The following is a 20,643-nucleotide window of genomic DNA, read 5'->3' as shown; positions in this document are numbered from 1 at the left end:
AGGATATCAAAGAGGATATCAAAGAAGGATATCAAAGAAGGATATCTAAGAGGATATCTAAGAGGATATCAAAGAAGGATATCTAAGAGGATATCAAAGAAGGATATCAAAGAAGGATATCTAAGAGGATATCAAAGAAGGATATCAAAGAAGGATATCAAAGAAGGATATCAAAGAAGGATATCTAAGAGGATATCAAAGAAGGATATCAAAGAAGGATATCAAAGAGGATATCAAAGAGGATATCAAAGAAGGATATCAAAGAAGGATATCAAAGAAGGATATCAAAGAAGTAGGTCCTGTACAGCAAACAGTTCCACCTTGTTGAAGGCAGAGAGACACAAGGAGAGCTCGTCTCCGAATAACAAAAGACTCTAACGAAAGGGCTACGGGGGGGGGGATATTAGAGAGAAGGCATGAGGGTGGTACCTACCTTGGATCATGCATGTTGTACAGCAGTGATGGAACTATTTTGTCCATGTGTACGCTCTCCCATATGTTGACTTGCAACTCGTCACTAACTGTTTTACGTACAACTCCTTGGATGCCTCGCAGACCTGCTGTGCGGATCCTGCAATAATGGAGAGACAGACATTCATTGCTTATATACATACATACATACATACAAACAAGTGTGTATGCGCGTGCATGTATAAATGTATGTATTATCATTGTTTAACATACATATACATATATATATGTATGTATATGTATATATATATATATCTATATATATGTATGTATACATATAATATATATAGGTATGTATATAAGATATAATATATATATGATGATATATATATATATATATGTATGTATATATATGTATGTATATATCTATATGTATGTATGTATATATATATATGTGTATATAACGAGTACAGTGAAGAATTCCGGGTAGAGGTTGGGGTCCACCAAGGTTCAGTCCTCAGTCCCTCCTATTTATCAAGTCCTCCAGGGCAATAACGGAGAATTCAAGACAGGTTGCCCTGGAGCTCCTCTATGCTGATGACCTTGCTCTAATTGCTGAGTCACTATCAGAACTGGAGGAGAAGTTCCGGTGTGGAAACAAGGATTAGAATCGAAGGGCCTTAGAATCACCTAGCCAAAACCAAAGTTCTAATAAGTAGGAAGGTAGATCAATCACAACGCCTTCAGGTAGATGGCCCTGCTCGATCTGTAAAAAAGGTGTAGGTAGAAACTCTATAAGATGCACCAAGTGTAAGCTATGGACACATAAGAGGTGCAGCAATGTCAAAAGGAAGGCTAACTAGGAAAATAGTTTTTGTCTGTGGCAAATCTCAGGAGCAATAAACACTGGAAATATGCAGAGGCCAACTTCTGCCACTTCCAGGGAGACAAACTAGAAGTAGTTGATAGCTTCCGCTACCTAGGAGACCAAGTCAGTAGCGGGTGGGTGTGCTGAAAGTGTAACTGCTAGAGTAAGAATAGCCTGGCAAAGTTTAGAGAGCTCTTACCCTTACCCCTGCTGGGACAAAAGGCCTCTCGCTCAGAGTAAAAGGAGACTGTTATGATGCATTTGTACGTACAGCCATGCTACATGGTAGTGAAACATGGGCCGTGACTGCTGAGATATGCGTAAGCTCGCAAGAAATGAAGCCAGTATGCTCCGATGGATGTGGTAATGTCAGTGTTCATAATCGTCAGAGTGTAAGTTCCTGAGAGAAGCTGAACCTAGAAGCGTCAGTTGTGTGGCGTGCACGAGAGAACGGCTGCGCTGGTATGGTCATGTGACAAGAAGGCTGAAGATAGTTGTGTGCAAAGTGCTACACACCTAGCAGTGGAGGGAACCTGTGGAAGAGGTAGACCCAGGAAAACCTGGGACGAGGTGTGAAGCACGACCTTCGAACTTTAGGTCTCACTAAGGAAATGTCTAGAGACCGAGACCTATGGAAGTATGCTGTGCATGAGAAGACCCGGCAAGACAGTCAGGCCATAACCCGTGGCCCCGACCTGGGACGTAGTCAGTCCTGTGCATACCTTCCTTCTTGTGACACTTATGGAGTATGAGATGTCCTTTTGAGGCAAGTGAAAATCAAATCAAATCAAAAACAAATCAAAATAGATGAACATCAGTGGAATTGTATTCTTTTTGGTACCAGTGCCGTTGGCCACAAGAAAACCACCCAAACGTGGCCGTAACCAGTACCGCACCAGCAATCGACTGCCTCCGTGCTGTGGGCACAACAAACCCATCCGATCGTGGCCGTTCGCCAGCCTCATCTGGCACCTGTGACCGGTGGCACATAAACACCATCCGAAGACCCGGCGACGTAGTCATCCACCTGTGCATACCTTCCCTCTTATGACACTTGTGAAGACCTGTTGAGGCAAGTTTGTGACACTTGTGAAGACCTGTTGAGGCAAGTGAAAATCAAACCAAATCAAAATAGATGAATATCAATGGAATTTGTATCTTTGTGGTTCCAGTACCGGTGGCACACAAGAAAACCATCCGAAGTGGCCGTAGCTGGTACCGCATCGACTGGCCTCCGTGCTGTGGGCACAACAAACACCATCTGATCGTGGCCGTTCGCCAGCCTCACCTGGCACCTGTGTCGGTGGCACATAAAAACACCATCCAAAGACCCTCGACGTAGTCAGTCCACCTGTGCATACCTTCCCTCTTATGACACTTGTGAAGACCTGTTGAGCAGAGGCAATTGTTGACACTTTGTGAAGACCTTGATGCAGAGGCAAGTGTGTGACACTTGTGGAGAACTGTTGAGCAAGTGTGTGACACCGTGACACTTGTGAAGACCTGTTGAGGCAAGTGAAAATCAAACCAAATCAAAATAGATGAACATCAATGGAATTTGTATCTTTGTGGTTCCAGTACCGGTGGCACACAAGAAAACCATCCGATCGTGGCCGTTCGCCAGCCACATCTGGCACCTGTGTCGGTGGCACATAAAGACACCATCCGAAGACCCGGCGACGTAGACAGTCCACCTGTGCATACCTTCCTTCTTGTGACACTTGTGAGACCTGTTGAGGCAAGTGAAAATCAAATCAAATCAAACAAATCAAAATAGATGAGCATAAATGGAATTTGTCTTTTTGTGGTACCAGTGCCGGGGCACACAAGAAAATCATCCGAACGTGGCCGTAGCCAGTACCGCATAGACTGGCCTCCGTGCTTTGGGGACGTAACAAACAACATCCGATCGTGGCCGTCCGCCAGCCTCATCTGGCACCTGTGTCGGTGGCACATAAAAACACCATCCGAGCGTGCCGTCTGCCAGCCTCGTCTGGCACCTGCCAGCCTCATCTGGCACCTGTGTCGGTGGCACATAAAAACACCATCCGAGCGTGGCCGTCTGCCAGCCTCGTCTGGCACCTGTGTCGGTGCACATAAAAACACCATCCGAGCATGGCCGTCTGCCAGCCTCGTCTGGCACCTGTGTCGGTGGCACATAAAAACACCATCCGAGCGTGGCCGTTCGCCAGCCTCGTCTGGCACCTGTGTCGGTGGCACATAAATCACCCACTACACTCTCGGATGGTTGGGCGTTAGGAAGGGCATCCAGCTGTAGAAACCTGCCAGATCTGACTGCCTGGTGCAGCCTTCGGGCTCCCCAACCCCAGTTGAACCGTCCAACCCATGCTAGCATGAAAACGGACGCTAAATGATGATGATGATGATGATGATGATGTATATAGATTATGTATGTATATATATATGTATGTATGTATATGTATGTATATATGTATGTATATATATATATGTATATATATATGTATGTATATATATATTTTTATGTATATATTGTATTATGTATATAATATTGTATGTATGTATATTTATATATATAATATGTATGTATATATATGTGTATATATATATATATATGTATATATATATGTATGTATGTATATATATGTATGTATGTATATATATATATATATATGTATATATATGTGTGTGTCTGTATATATATATATATATGTGTGTGTGTGTGTGTGAAGTATATTTGCCACTTAAATGTGGCTAACCACTAAGGTCGACGATGGGAAGGATGGCTTCCCTTTGTAAATACCGATAGGGCACAGAAAGTGTGGAAATAGCCAGCTGGAGAAGATGTTCCCCTGGGGCTACAAGCTACAGTAGCATCCACCCTTAGTGGTTAGCCATATTTAAGTGGCAAATATACTTCACATTGTCGTGCAGCTACTGTTTATACCTTGTTCAGAGATTTATTATTGCTTATATATATATACATATATATATATATACAATTCAAAAATATAAGGAATGGCCATAATAGGACATTCGACTCACTAGAAAGAGCAGCCAAACTCAAACCGCTAATAGTTGTAATTCTGAAATTGAAAGAGAAATAAAAACGTTGCGGTAGATTTTGAAAATTTAAAGCATATAGACTGGAGGCTTCCTTACCATCGCCTCGTGGATATATACTCATCCTTGGTTTCTCTGCTGACGAGGCATGCCAGTTGTAAATAATTTAATTTAATTTAATTAATTTGTTTACCAAGTTTGCCGAACTATGCAATAGTCCAGAGATGAAAGGGGTAAAACGTTTATATTTCTCTTCAATTTCAGATTACAACTTAAGCGTTTGAGTTTGGCTGCTCTTTTAGTGAGTCGATGTTCTATTATGGCCATTCCTTATATTTTTGAATGTATATTATATAGTCTTTGACTATCTTTTCTTTCTCGCTGGACGCTGTAGCGGAGATTTTTTTTCTGGAATTTTTCGCTACCCTTAATTTATTTATTAATATATATATATATATATATATATAATAAATATTAGGGAATAAATCCAAATTTACAGGAAAAATCAGATTTAGGATTGAATCCAATTTTATAGTAAAATATTATATTATATTAAATTAGAGACAAAACCACTATTATGCAAATTTAATTAAATCTATTTAATAAATTATTTTATATATTGGCTTAAGTCTTTCTTTGTTTGATTTGCATAATAGTGGTTTTGTCTCTAATTTAATAATATATATATATATAGAGTAAGCACATAAATGTGAAACAAGGTGGGAAGAAATAGTACTCGAATACCAGAGGTAGAGTAATATGCTTTATTATTAAAGCTGCTAAAATATCACAAAAAAATATGCTACTCTGAGTTTCACGTTCCCATACGTCAGACAGTTGTGATTCAGAATCATAGATGTCCAACGAACGGAAATGTAAAACTCTGAGTTGCAGTTTTTTTTTGTGATGTCTTTGCAGCTTTGATAATGAAGTGTACATATCATCATCATCATCATCATCATCGTGATGATGAGGGCACTATTTCAGTGTGAGGTCTACTGCAGCATCTATAGTCGACGCTGTGAGATGACCTGACCGTACTAAAGTGTAAATGGCCAGGTAGACTGTATGCTAAAGTGGTACCTATACATGTGTGTGTGTGTGTGTGTGTGTGTGTGTATATATGTATGTTTGTGTGTGTGTGGCATTATGAAGGGCATCCAGCCATAGAAACCACACCTGAACAGATGAAGCCTGAACTGCCATTCAGCTGGTCAGTTTCTGTCAAACCGTCCAACTTATTCCAGCATGGAAAATGGACGTATGATGATGATGATGATATATATTTATGTATATACACTGTATGTATGGATGTATGTGTGTGTGTGTGAATACATATATATATATATATATATATATATATATATATATTTTTCTTCTGAGTAGGCAAGTTGTTACCGAAATGCATTGCAAAAAAGCCCGCCATTTTCATAGATATGTAAAGATAAACATTCGTACATGTTGCGGCGAATTCTACGGTTGGTTGTCGGGTATGTGATGTGTTTTTTCTTACATGTCTTGAGTTCGTTGCACTGAAGAGCATAGAATGTAACTAATATGTAACTAAATTCTGTAACTAATATGTAACTAAATTCTGTTTTTAAATTACTTGCTTTGAAGTTTTGCATTCGGTATAATTTGTTTATTTTAGTAGTTTTGACTGTAAAAGTCCCTCCTAGCGTGCGGTACCTATGAATAATAGTACCCTCTATATAATATATATATATATATAACTTTTCCACAGGCTGAAACAGCTGTAAGTGATTTTAATGATTTCTTTAATTTATATGAAGATTTTTATAATTGTATTCTTATTTTATATGTATTGAATTATAATGTATATATGAAAGTTATTAAGGTTCTCATTTTTGTTAAATAAATAAATAAATAGGTCAACATTCTAATATCCGAAAGCTGATGAGCCAACTAAACTGTTTCTCCATTTTCTTATTTGTATTTTACTTTTTATCTTGTATTAAACTTTTAATACTTTTTGATAGTTTAAAATTAAAAAAAAAAATATTTTAAAAAATAAAAATAAAAATAAAAAAATAAAAATAAAAAAAATAAATAAAATAATAATAAATATATATATATATATATATATATAATATATATTTAAAATTTATAAGTTTAATTTATTATAAGGTTGTCCCAAAAGTTCGTAGAAAGTCTTGGAAAATAATGGTCTTTATTTTGAGGAATAATTTTTGTTGTTTTTGTTAGTACTTGGCGAGTAAAAATTCAATTTTCGCAAGTGTTTACGAACTTTTGGGACAACCTAATAATTTAGATAATTTTTTAAAATTTTAACTTTAATTTAAATATTTTAATTGGACTTTTATATTTTATATTTTTTAATTAATTTTATTTCTATGTATTGGCTTATGATTTTCACTGTTTGATTTGCCTAATAGTGGTTTTATCTCTAATTTAATATAATCTCTCTCTATATAAATGGCAGTTTGTCTGTGTGTGTTTCTGTGTGTCTGTTTGGTTGTACCCTCACTCTGACCACAGCTTTCAACCAATTCTGATGAAACTTGACACACACACAGCCCAATGTCATAATTCAAAACTAACGCAGCGAAAATTTTGAAAAGTTCCCCAGGTCTGAAAAAGATCGATAAATTCGACCATGGGGTCGACAATCAGAAACACAAACCACAGATGGTCTAGGGGACGCAACTCGACCTTTTTAACTATCAAAAAAAAATTTACCATCATTTTTTCCCCCATTTTTTTGCTATTTTTTGGCCACGGCTTTCAACCGATTCTGATGAAACTTGACACACACATAGCCCAATGTCATAATTCAAAACTAACGCAGCGAAAATTTTGAAAAGTTCCCCCAGTTCTGAAAAAGATCGATAAATTCGACATGGGGGTCGACAATCAGAAACACAAACCACAGATGGTCTAGGGGACGCAACTCGACCTTTTTAACTATCAAAAAAAAATTTACCATCATTTTTTTTCCTATTTTTTGGCTATAACTCTCTAAAAATGCTTTATAGTTATTTCCCTTACAAACCGAGCAACGCCGGGCGATACTGCTACTATATATATATATATATATATATATATATATATATATATATATATATATATATAACTGAAAATGCACAAAGTACAGGTGAAGGCAAAACAGAAAATTCACAGATTGTAAAAAGAGATCCATTTCTCGCGTTTTTGCAACGCAACACATACTTGAGTCGGTCACTTTCGGAAACTTCATCACAATGACACATGGCACTAAAGCGTGACACAAAGAAATCGTAACGACGATGGTATGATGGTGTATCTTCCTCTATGTTGGTAAATTTTACAAACTGGTAAAAAGAGAAAGAAAAATATTCAGACGCCATTTTACAATTACCACGTGATGTCAAAAGAAACACACACACACACACTTTTTTTTGTCTCGTTTCAGTCATTAGACTACAGTCAATGCTGGAGCATCACCTTGAAGAATTTGTCAACCCTTATACTTATCATATTGCTAACTTACAGGGACATAAACAAACAAACACCGGTTGTCAAATGGTGGTGGGGACAAGCACATACACAAAGACACACACACACACACAGATGTATATATATATATAACGGGCTTCCTTCAGTTTCCATCTACCAAATCCACTCACTTGGCTTTGATCAATCCAAAACACTTGCCCAAAGTACCACTGAGTGGGACTGAACCTGGAACCATATGGTTGGGAAGTAGACTTCTTACCACACGGCCATACTTGCACCTATGTATATAGGTGCCTTTCTCTGTCTCTCTTGTTTACTCTTGTGGGTTTGAGGTCGTTAGAGACAGAGAATGGTTGAAACAAGGAAAATGCCACTTGTATTTGAACACTATACAAATATTCTTTTAAAAAAACTTTTCTTTTAATTTTTCTAAATTTAATTACTTAATTGTTACAGTTGAAAAGGTCTCAATGACCGAAACCGGTACTGAAATGTTCTTTATAAAATCAGTTTAGCATTTTCTATCCTGACTTGATTTTTCATATATATCAACTCATGTGTTCCTTTTCATCCTTATACATACATATATATATATATATATATATATATATATATATGATGGATGTATATATAATCTCATATTACGCTCTATACTCAAGTAATGCTTTTCTCTGAAGCATTCATAGAATAAGTTCTAACAACAGGTTACTACTATTACTCTGCTAAAAGAATAACAGCAGCAATGCCCAGTACCACAGAGTTGCTCGTCAGATGTTTGACCATAACCAGTTGAGCATGTCCCTTAGTGGCAGACAATATGTGCATCTCTGACCGTGAACAGGAGAAGTGGAGGAGCATCATAGCCATGTGTTGGGAGGAATTCTTTGGGGTTTGGATAATTCACCTCCGGAAACATGGGTGTTTCGGTCATCATCCTTAGGGAGACCTTTCGAGCAAGATGGGCTACTTGACCTGAAGAAAATTCTAACTGCAAAGTCATGCACCTTCAAGGTCATGCACCTGCAAGGTCATGCACCTGCAAGGTCATGCACCTGCAAGGTCATGTACCTTCAAGGTCATGTACCTTCAAGGCCATGCACATTCAAGGTCATGCATCTTCAAGGCCATGCACCTTCAAGGCCATTCACCTTCAAGGCCATGCACCTTCAAGGCCATGCACCTTCAAGGTCATGTACCTTCAAGGCCATGCACCTTCAAGGTCATGTACCTTCAAGGCCATGCACATTCAAGGCCATGCACCTTCAAGGCCATGCATCTTCAAGGCCATGCACCTTCAAGGCCATGCACATTCAAGGTCATGCACAATTTATCTTGATACAAGGTCACCATATTGCGCACATATGGTTGTGATTCATGTACCTGGTATGCCCTTATCAGACAGGTAGGTCACGATGGGTATACTGGACCTCGTATATTTGTACCCTAGTGTTACTTTGATGGCATGCACTGCTCTCTCACTCAATAATAATATATAGGCGCAGGAGTGGCTGTGTGGTAAGTAGCTTGCTAACCAACCACATGGTTCCGGGTTCAGTCCCACTGTGTGGCATCTTGGGCAAGTGTCTTCTGCTATAGCCCCGGGCCGACCAATGCCTTGTGAGTGGATTTGGTAGACGGAAACTGAAAGAAGCCCGTCGTATATATGTATATATATATGTGTGTGCGTGTATGTGTGTCTGTGTTTGTCCCGCTAGCATTGCTTGACAACTGATGCTGGTGTGCTTATGTCCCCGTCACTTAGCGGTTCGGCAAAAGAGACCGATAGAATAAGTACTGGGCTTACAAAAGAATAAGTACCGGGGGTCAATTTGCTCGACTAAAGGCGGTGCTCCAGCATGGCCGCAGTCAAATGACTGAAACAAGTAAAAAAGAGTAAAAGAGTATATACATATGCAAATGAGCTTCTTTCAGTTTCAGTTTCTGTTTTCCCACATCCACTCACATGACCCAGAGCTGGTGTAGAAAACATTTGCCATGCAATGGGACTGAAACCGAAATTATGTGTTTGGAAAGCCAGCATCTTACCGAGCTGCTGCAGCTGCACCCGTCTTGGAATAATTTGAGCGACACTTACTGAAGATGTGGCAAGAATCTGCAGGTCCACGTTGTCGTACTCGAGCAACTTCTGCACCATCTTAAGATAGCTCTCCACAAATAAATTAATGGCTTGAGCATGGCAGGCCACTAGAAGCTGGTCTAAGGCATCCATTGCAAGGAAGACAAATCTGAAAATATATATAAAAAAAAAAAAAACAGAATTAAAGAAAGCAGTAATTTATCAACAAAAGTAAAAAAAATATTCATCAATAGTCTTAAAATACAAAAAAAAGTTGATACTGTCATACCTGGAAGTTCTTATAATAGGTCTATACCATTAAGGCAGACCTATTATAATAGGTGTATACCATTAAAGCAGACCTATTATAATAGGTCTATACCATTAAGGCAGACTTATTATAATAGTTGTATACCATTAAGGCAGACTTATAAAAGTTCTATACCATTAAGGCAGACCTATTATAATAGATCCATACCATTAAGGCAGAGCTATTATAATAGGTGTATACCATTAATGCAGACCTATTATAATAGGTGTATACCATTAAGGCAGACCTATTATAATAGGTGTATACCATTAAGGCAGACTTATTACAATAGGTCTATACCATTAAGGCAGACTTATTACAATAGGTCTATACCATTAAGGCAGACTTATTACAATAGGTCTATACCATTAAGGCAGACTTATTACAATAGGTCTATACCATTAAGGCAGACTTATTATAATAGGTCTATACCATTAAGGCAGACCTATTATAATAGGTGTATACCATTAAGGCAGACCTATTATAATAGGTCCATAGCATTAAGGCAGACCTACTATAATAGGCCTGTACCATTAAGGCAGACCTATTATAATAGGTCCATAGCATTAAGGCAGACCTATTATAATAGGCCTGTACCATTAAGGCAGACCTGGGGTTCAACAAGCCAAATGCAAGACGTTTTTATCCTTACCCTATTCGTCGATGTCGATGAATATCTCTGTTAACACGCTGTGCCAGATACTCTCCAATTCGGTCCAACTTTTCAGGTGTACTGAGGGCATAAAATAACAGTTTTTCCATATTGCTTTTAACCAAGCCATCCTGGAAATAAATCAATAAAAACAAAATGTCAAACGAATAATAATAAATGACGATAATGACGATGATAATTCTCTCTACTATGAGCACAAAGTCTGAGATTTCAGGGTGGGGAATGGTCAATTGTATCGATCCCTGTACTCAACTGGTACTTATTTAATCTACCCCCCCGAAAGGATGAACGGTAAAGTTGACCTCGGCAGAATTTGAACTTGGAACATAATGATGGGTGAAATACTACTGTCCGATCTATGCCAGCATGGAAAATGGATGTTAGAGGATGACGATGACGATGAGAATAAGTGAACAAAAAAAATTATTGAATGAAAGAATAACAGAATGTCAGAGACAGATATAGACAAAAAGAAAGAAAAAGACATAAGTGAGAGAAAGATAGGTTAAACCTGCTAATGCTCTTAAGTTTGATATTAGAAGAACACTACCTGGATTAGCTGAATAATAGTGATGATGGTGGTGGTGGTGGTGGTGGTACTGCTGCTAATAATAATGATTATGATCACTTTAATGTCATTAATAACAGGTTGTGTTAACTAAGAACAAGGCCTTATGTAGGCTGTTTAGCTCTAGTCAACCAAGGGTAAGCAGATCTGTAATCAAAGGTACTCAAGGCATGATTTCTATTTTGACATAATGTATCTAGGACTACATCATCGAATGAGTCATTCTTCGTCTGCATAAGCAGCTCTATGATCGAGCTGGTTAAGGCGGTGAGCTGGCGGAATCGTTAGCACGCCGGGCGAAATGCGTAGCCGTATTTCATTTGCCGCTACGTTCTGAGTTCAAATTCCGCCATGGTCGACTTTGCCTTTCATCCTTTCGGGGTCGATTAAATAAGTACCAGTTATGCACTGGAGTTGATGTAATCGACTTAATCCGTTTGTCTGTCCTTGTTTGTCTTCTCTGTGTTTAGCCCCTTGTGGGTAATAAAGAAATAGGTATTTTGTCTGTCGTTACGTTCTGAGTTCAAATTCTGCCGAGGTCAACTTTGCCTTTCATCCTTTCGGGGTCGATTAAATAAGTACCAGTTACGCACTGGGGTCGATGTAATCGACTTAATCCATTTGTCTGTCCTTCTTTGTCCTCTCTGTCTTTAGCCCCTTGTGGGTAGTAAAGAAATAGGTATTCCACCAGTGACCATCCTCCCCATTTTAAAACATATCAAATGTGTTTCTTTTATTTTTTTTTTTCCAAAATGGCAGTGGGTATGTTGAAGGAAACTTGGTTGCTATTTCTAGTAAAGTGAATGAATGCATAGCAGCACCCTAGTTGGCTTGTACCCTTATGTTCTAGTTGTTTAACCACAGGTCAGCCCTAAATATGGAAACTCAAATGCACTCCATCTCCCACTTTTTAAGATGTAGGGTGTAATTTGAGAGAGATTTGGTTGCTATTTCTAGCAGATAGTGGCATCATGTCGTAAGTAATGTAGGACCTTATGTTGTTCATATATTTCCAAAGGGAATAATAATAATAATAATCCTTTCTACAATAGGCACAGGGCCTGAAATTTGGGGGAAGGGGGCTAGTCGATTACATCGACACCAGTATGCAACTGGTACTTAATTCATCAACCTCAAAAGGATGAAAGGCAAAGATGACCTTGGCAGAATTTGAACTCAGAACATAAAGATAGATGAAATACCGCTAAGCATTTCGTCTAGCATGCTAGCGTTTCTGCCAGCTTGCTGCCTTAACAATAATGATAATTATAATATTGATGATGATGATGGTTTCGAATTTTGCCACAAGAGCATAGAAATATGGCAGCAAAAATGTTAAACCCCTTGGCACCATGATTACTTGTCCATCCTCCCCAGAATGCCAACTCCCTGGAATCTCTTCCCTGCTTGTGTCTTTCCTGCAGGCATTAATTTGCAGTTTAAGTTTAACATTAATGGCTTCAATTTCTGTCTCCCTATTTTTGAAGGACCTGTGAAGGCCATGGGCACTGCTTCTTCCTCCAGTCTCAGCTTGACCCTGTGTGCTAGAATCAGAGAAGCAGACAATGTTTCTGTGCACTGCACAATCTAATTAATTTTGAAAATAACAAAGAATTTTGTAAAATAACTTTTGTCATTATTAAGCTGGTGCATTCTCAGATTGCATAAATCTAGAATTTTGATGGACGGTTTTAATTTAGGTCACTTTAACACAAGAAGATTCTGCCATAGAACCAGGAATGGTCTCACATGGGTTGGTATCAAAGGAGTTTAACAAAATAATTATTTCTTTACTACCCACAAGGGGCTAAACACAGAGGGGACAAACAAGGACAGACAAAGGGATTAAGTCGATTACATCGACCCCAGTGCGTAACTGGTACTTAATTTATCGACCCCGAAAGGATGAAAGGTAGAATCGACCTCGGCAGAATTTGGACTCGGAACGTAACAACAGACGAAATACGGCTACGCATTTCGCCAGGCATGCTAACGTTTCTGCCAGCTCGCCACCTTAAACAAAATAATAGGAGTGCCTGAGTGGGAGTAATACAAAACCAACAAAGTCCAAAGAACACTAGGACATTACAGTCATCATCATCATCATTTTAACATCCACTTTTCCATGCTTGCATGGGTCAGACAGGTTTTCTATGGCTGAATGTCCTTCATGTCGCCAACCTTTACCTGATTCCAAGCTAAGTAATATTCCCCCATGGCCAGACATGCTCTCACAAAATATTAGAAATGAATGTCACTGCTTGCTTGATGGAGGCAATTATTGCACAACTATCATGCAATGTCATGCCAAGGAAACACAAACGTATAGGAAACAATACATACACACATACATGACATGTAAAAGGCACCTGCTATAGTCTTGGAGTGGTTGGTGTTAGGAAGGGCATCCAGCCATACAAACCAAGGAAAAACAGACTGGAACCAGATACAACTTTCTGGCTTACCAGTTCCAGTGAAACTATCTAACCCGTGCCAGTATGAAAAACAGATGCTACATGATGATGACGATCACACACACAATAGGGATTTCTTTCATTTTCCATCTACCAAATTCATTCGCAAAGCTTTGGTCAGCCCAAGGTTAGAACAGAAGATATTGGCCCCAGGTGCCATGCAATGGGACTGAACTTGGGACTATCATACATGTGAGCCAGAGCTTTGAGTATATGTGTAAGCAGATGATTGCTTCCAAGAACTGCAGGAAGTATTCTTTGCTTGTACTACTGTTGTTCAGTAGTGGGTAGAAAAATTGTGGGGTTTTCGAGTTATATACTTAGATTGTTTAAGGAATGTTTGAAGGGAAACTTTCCCAGAAGAGCACATTTAACCTTTTCGTATTCAACTTATGCTGTCGAATGTAATCATCATCATCATCATCATTTAATGTCAGTTTTCCATGCTAGCATGGGCTGGATGGTTCAACCGGGTTCTGGGAAGCCAGTAGGCTGCGCCAGGCTCCAGTCTCATCTGGCAGTGTTTCTACAGCTGGATGCCCTTCCTAACGTCAACCACTCCGCGAGTGTAGTGGGTGCTTTTTAAGTGCCACCAGCACAGGGGCCAGAGGAGGCTGGCATACGGCCACGATCAGTTGGTGCTTTTTACATGTCACCAACACAGACGCCAGTCAGGCGGCGCTGGCATCAGCCACGTTCGAATGATGCTTTTTACATGCCACCGGCACAGGTATCACAACTACAATTTCCATTTGATTTTTATTTTGATGTTGATGTACTTGACGCAATAGGTTTCCTCAAGCACTGTGGGTCACCCTAGGCCATCCTGTGAGCCTTGAACTCACTTCATTTGTTGGGTCTTCGCAGTCACAGCATATCTCAGAGGTCTCAGTCTTTTGTCATTGCCTCTGTGAGGCCCAACGTACCACCGTTACGGGTATCACAACTACAATATTGTTTCTGAATTAATCGTGCATTATCTTTATAGCTTACAGATTTCAATGATGTAATTGCTTAGTTTTAGAATGATGGTGTAGGGTTGAGGTGAGAGGCCAGAGGTGGCCAGTTGCAACATAAAACAGAGTACCTTGATGTTTCAAGATTTGGAAGATATGGTTGTTCATTTTTAGAATGACATTTTATGGTAGGTGTGAGAGACCAGATCTGGCCAGTTTCAACATGAAACAGAGTACCTTGATGCTTCAAGATTTGGAAGATATGGTTACTCTCTCTCTTTTACTCTTTTACTTGTTTCAGTCATGTGACTGTGGCCATGCTGGAGCACCGCCTTTAGTCGATCAAATCGACCCCAGGACTTATTCTTTGTAAGCCCAGTACTTATTTTATCGGTCTCCTTTTGGCCGAACCGCTAAGTAACGGGGACGTAAACACACCAGCAACAGTTGTCAAGTGATGTTGGGGGGGGGGACAAACACAGACAAACACGCACACACACATATATATATACATATATATACGACGGGCTTCTTTCAGTTTCCGTCTACCAAATCCACTCACAAGGCTTTGGTCAGCCCGAGGCTATAGTAGAAGACACTTGCCCAAGGTGCCACGCAGTGGGTCTGAACCGGAATCATGTGGTTCGTAACCAAGCTACTTACCACACAGCCACTCCTACGCCTATGTTGTTTATTTTTAGAATGACATTGTATGGTAGGTGTGAGAGACCAGATCTGGCCAGTTTCAATATGAAACAAGTTAAATATTTTAGCTGGATATAGCCAGATGGAATGCTAAAGGGTTAATCAAGAGCACAGCAGGTCAGCTTCTGCAAGGTGGGTACAAGGTTAAAACATATATGTTGACAAGGGTAGGTAATCCATTAACACAGGATTCTGTTGGCTTATTGTGAGTTGCTACCTGAGCTGCATGTTCTTTAGTAACTAAACCAATTATTGAAATGTGAACATGGGAAAAATATTACAAGAGGGTGCGCTTGCACGAAACTTGCTTGGTGGGTGCACTTCCACAAAGCTTGCTTGGACGGTGTGCTTCCACGAAACTTGCTTATTGGGTGCGCTTCCACAAAGCTTGCTTGGAGGATGCGCTTCCACGAAACTTGCTTAGAGGGTGCGCTTCCATGAAACTTGCTTAGGGGGTGCACTTGCACGAAACTTGCTTGGAGGGTGCACTTCCCATGAAACTTGCTTAGAGGGTGCACTTCCACAAAGCTTGCTTGGAGGATGCGCTTCCACGAAACTTGCTTAGAGGGTGCGCTTCCATGAAACTTGCTTGGAGGGTGCGCTTCCACAAAGCTTGCTTGGAGGATGCGCTTCCACGAAACTTGCTTAGAGGGTGCGCTTCCATGAAACTTGCTTAGGGGGTGCACTTGCACGAAACTTGCTTGGAGGGTGCACTTCCCATGAAACTTGCTTAGAGGGTGCACTTCCATGAAACTTGCTTAGGGGGTGTGCTTGCACGAAACTTGCTTGGAGGGTGCACTTCCCATGAAACTTGCTTAGAGGGTGTGCTTGGACGAAACTTGCTTAGAGGGTGCACTTCCATGAAACTTGCTTAGGGGGTGCGCTTGCACGAAACTTGCTTGGAGGGTGCACTTCCCATGAAACTTGCTTAGAGGGTGTGCTTGGACGAAACTTGCTTGGAGGTTGCACTTCCATGAAACTTGCTTACGGGGTGCGCTTCCATGAAGCTTCCTTGGAGGGTGCACTTCCACAAAGCTTGCTTGGAGGGTGCGCTTCCATGAAACTTGCTTATAGGGTGCACTTCCATGAAACTTGCTTACGGGGTGCGCTTCCATGAAGCTTCCTTGGAGGGTGCGCTTCCACAAAGCTTGCTTGGAGGGTGCGCTTCCATGAAACTTGCTTGGTGGGTGCGCTTCTATGAAACTTCCTTGGAGGATGCGCTTCCATGAAGCTTCCTTGGAGGGTGCACTTCCATGAAACTTCCTTGGAGGGTGCACTTCCATGAAACTTCCTTGGAGGGTGCGCTTGCATGAAGCTTCCTTGGAGGGTGCGCTTCCATGAAGCTTCCTCGGAGGGTGCGCTTCCACAAAGCTTGCTTGCAGGGTGCGCTTCCACAAAGCTTGCTTGGAGGGTGCACTTCCATGAAACTTGCTTACGGGGTGCGCTTCCATGAAGCTTCCTTGGAGGGTGCGCTTCCACAAAGCTTGCTTGGAGGGTGCGCTTCCATGAAACTTGCTTATAGGGTGCACTTCCATGAAACTTGCTTATAGGGTGCACTTCCATGAAACTTGCTTACGGGGTGCGCTTCCATGAAACTTGCTTTTAGGGTGCACTTAAACTTGCTTACGGGGTGCGCTTCTAACGTCCCTTGGAGGGTCGCTCCACAAAGCTTGCTTGGAGGGTGCTCTTCCATGAAACTTGCTTAGAGGGTGCGCTTCCATGAAACTTGCTTGGTGTGTGCGCTTCTATGAAACTTCCTTGGAGGATGCGCTTCCATGAAGCTTCCTTGGAGGGTGCGCTTCCATGAAGCTTCCTTGGAGGGTGTGCTTGCATGAAGCTTCCTTGGAGGGTGCGCTTGCATGAAGCTTCCTTGGAGGGTGCGCTTCCATGAAGCTTCCTCGGAGGGTGCGCTTCCACAAAGCTTGCTTGCAGGGTGCGCTTCCACAAAGCTTGCTTGGAGGGTGTGCTTCCACGAAACTTGCTTAGGGGGTGCACTTCCAGAAAATTGCCAAAATTGAGCATTGTGGATCCCCACCCCAACTTCTTCAATTTTGACTTTTTTCCGCAACACTAACCCTAAAACCCTAACACCATAACCGTAAGTACAGAAATGTTTTGAAATTTTTGTCCGAATCCTGATGTCCATATTTTTCTGCATATTTAGAAAAGAAAAAAAATTCTTAAAAAAAAAATTTGTTACAAAGATTTTTGGAAATTTTGTTTCAGAATCATGATCTCCGTATTTTTCTGCATAGTTTGAGAAAAAAAATTCTGAAAAACGTTCAAAATGAAGGAAATGGGGGTGGTGGTGTGGTAATTTAGAAATGCCAATTCTTTTGGAGATTCGTATTCCCCATAACTGAAAAGGGGAGGGTTTGTGTCGAAAAAAAAAAAAGTCTTTAAAAAGGGTGGTTTTTGGGGGTGGGCAGAAGTCTTGCCCAATTCTGCCAGCATGCCACATAATTATAATAATAACAATAATAATAATAATAGTAATAAGCTACTGACCTGTGGATCGGTGGGAAATATATTATCCACTAATCTTTTATAGCGAGGTTTCAAAGCCACACAACAGAAGCAGCTACCTGAAGGAACAAGAAAGGAACAAGAATAACAGGTGAAACACATGCATAACTTTAAAAAGAAAAAAGAAAACTCTTAATTGTTTAATTCATTACATTTTGGAAGCATAATCAAGAAAAGGAAATATTTTAAATTCATAATTCTTGGTTGTGTTGCAAATCAGAGTAAAAAGGAAAAAGGGGTGTATTTTCGTTAGAAATAAGGTTCTTTTTTTTTTTTAATAAATGTGCCCTTTTAAGGCATAGCCTAGCTCAAGGGCCCGGTTTCCCGGTTTAAATGGCGCATGTGTTCCCCAACTGGATGGGACGCCAGTCCATCACACCATTACTCATTTTTGCCAGCTGAGTGAACTGGAGCAATGTGAAATGAAGTGTTTTGCTCAAGAACACAACGCGTTGCACGGTCCAGGAATCAAAACCACAATCTTACGATCATGATGCTGACACCCTAACCACTAAGCCATGCACCTCCACAAAAAATGCGCCCTTTTAAAGCCTAGCCAGGCTCATGGGCCTGGTTTCCCAGTTTAAATGGCGTATGTGTTCCCCAGCTGGACAGGACGCCAGTCCATCGCAGTGTCACTCATTTTTGCCAGCTGAGTGGACTGGAACAACGTGAAATGAAGTGTTTTGCTCAAGAACACAACGTGTCGCGCGGTCCAGGAATCGAAACCACAATCTTACGATCATGATGCTAACACCCTAACCACTAAGCCACGTGCCTCTACAGAAATAAGGTTAGTAAAAAAAAAATAAAGGAAGTTTTAATAAAATAACTTGAGATAATAAGGCGCAGGAGTGGCTGTGTGGTAAGTAGCTTGCATACCAACCACATGGTTCCGGGTTCAGTCCCACTGCGTGGCATCTTGCGCAAGTGGCTTCTGCTATAGCCCCAGGCCGACCAATGCCTTGTGAGTGGATTTGGTAGACGGAAACTGAAAGAAGCCTGTCGTATATATATATATATATATTATATATATATATATATATATATCTATATATATATATATATATATATATATGTTATATATATATATATATATATATATATATATGTATGTGTGTGTGTATATGTTTGTGTGTCTGTATTTGTCCCCCTAGCATTGCTTGACAACCGATGCTGGTGTGTTTACGTCCCCATCACTTAGCGGTTCGGCAAAAGAGACCGATAGAATAAGTACTGGGCTTACAAAGAATAAGTCCCAGGGTCGATTTCCTCGACTAAAGGCGGTGCTCCAGCATGGCCGCAGTCAAATGACTGAAACAAGTAAAAGAGTAAAGAGTATAATTTGACTAAGGTTATTATTGTCAGTACGATAGTAAAGGTGGAGATTTCTCAATCAAATCAAAATACCAAAAGGTAAGATGCAAATAGCCACGTGATGGTTTTTAAACCCATTATCAAATAAATATTGCCATGGGCTGATTTGAAAGATAATTATATTGTAGACTAATTATGTGCGTAGGCATGGGTGTATGTATGTTTGGTGGGTGGCCGGTGTACAGTGACACATGTGTATACATGGATAAATATATATATAAATATATACGTATAATTAATATAGACGGCGGTAAGCAATGTGTACCAAAAAAGGAAAACCACAACCGTCCTAAAATACGACTGAGGGTATTAGAAACATAGTGTGTGTGTGTGTGTGTGTGTAAGCAAACATGTATATTCTTTTACTTGTTTCAGTCATGTGACTGTGGCCATGCTGGAGCACCGCCTTTAGTCGAGCAAATCGATCCCAGGACTTATTCTTTGTAAGCCCAATACTTATTCTATCGGTCTCTTTTGCCAAACTGCTAAGTTACAGGGACGTAAACACACCAGCATCGGTTGTCAAGTGAAGCTGGAAGAACAAACACAGACATACAAACATATACATACATACGTATACACACACACACACACACACATATATACGACAGGCTTCTTTCAGTTTCCGCCTACCAAATCCGCTCACAAGGCTTTGGTCGGCCCAAGGCTATAACAGAAGGCACTTGCCCAAGGTGCCACACAGTGGAACTGAACCTGCAACCATGTGGTTGGTAAGCAAGCTACTTACCACGCAGCCACTCCTCTTATCTTTTACTTGTTTCAGCCATTAGACTGTGGTCATGCTGGGGCACCACCTTGAATTTTATTGCAGAAATAATGGACCCCAGTACTTATTTTTCAGCTGAGCCTAATATCTGTTCTATTGGTTTTCATTTGCCAAACTGCTAAGTTACAAAAACGTAAACATACCACCACTAGTTGTCAAGCAGTGGTAGGGGACAGGCATGAAGACATACACACATCACACGTATATGTTTGGTAATATGAGGTTCTAATATGAGTTAAGGTGGTGAGCTGGCAGACTCATTAGCGTGCCGGGCGAAATTCTTAGCGGCATTTCGTCTGTCGTTACGTTCTGAGTTCAAATTCCGCCGAGGTCGACTTTGCCTTTCATCCTTTCGGGGTCGATAAATAAAGTACCAGTTTCGCACTGGGGGG

At 40.4% G+C, this 20,643-nt stretch overlaps 1 protein-coding gene across 4 annotated transcripts in view; it reads right to left on the bottom strand.

Moving 5' to 3' along the window:
* LOC115223485 (protein EFR3 homolog A) overlaps nucleotides 1–20,643 on the bottom strand; it is a 145,309-nt gene that overhangs the window by 64,299 nt on the left and 60,367 nt on the right. For all 4 annotated transcript variants that reach the window (XM_036512595.1, XM_036512596.1, XM_036512592.1 and 1 more), the window contains 5 exons: nucleotides 18,070–18,146; nucleotides 10,838–10,968; nucleotides 9,894–10,044; nucleotides 7,532–7,653; nucleotides 434–571 (listed from right to left, as the gene is read on the bottom strand). In XM_036512595.1, the coding sequence (XP_036368488.1) occupies nucleotides 434–571; nucleotides 7,532–7,653; nucleotides 9,894–10,044; nucleotides 10,838–10,968; nucleotides 18,070–18,146 (619 nt within the window). The remainder of the gene's footprint in view (nucleotides 1–433; nucleotides 572–7,531; nucleotides 7,654–9,893; nucleotides 10,045–10,837; nucleotides 10,969–18,069; nucleotides 18,147–20,643) is intronic.

The sequence above is a fragment of the Octopus sinensis genome, linkage group LG23, assembly GCF_006345805.1.
Source record: "Octopus sinensis linkage group LG23, ASM634580v1, whole genome shotgun sequence".
NCBI classification, from domain to species: Eukaryota; Metazoa; Mollusca; class Cephalopoda; order Octopoda; family Octopodidae; genus Octopus; species Octopus sinensis.
The sequence above is the reverse complement of the archived record's forward strand: the minus strand, read 5'-3'. Positions and strand labels throughout refer to the sequence as shown.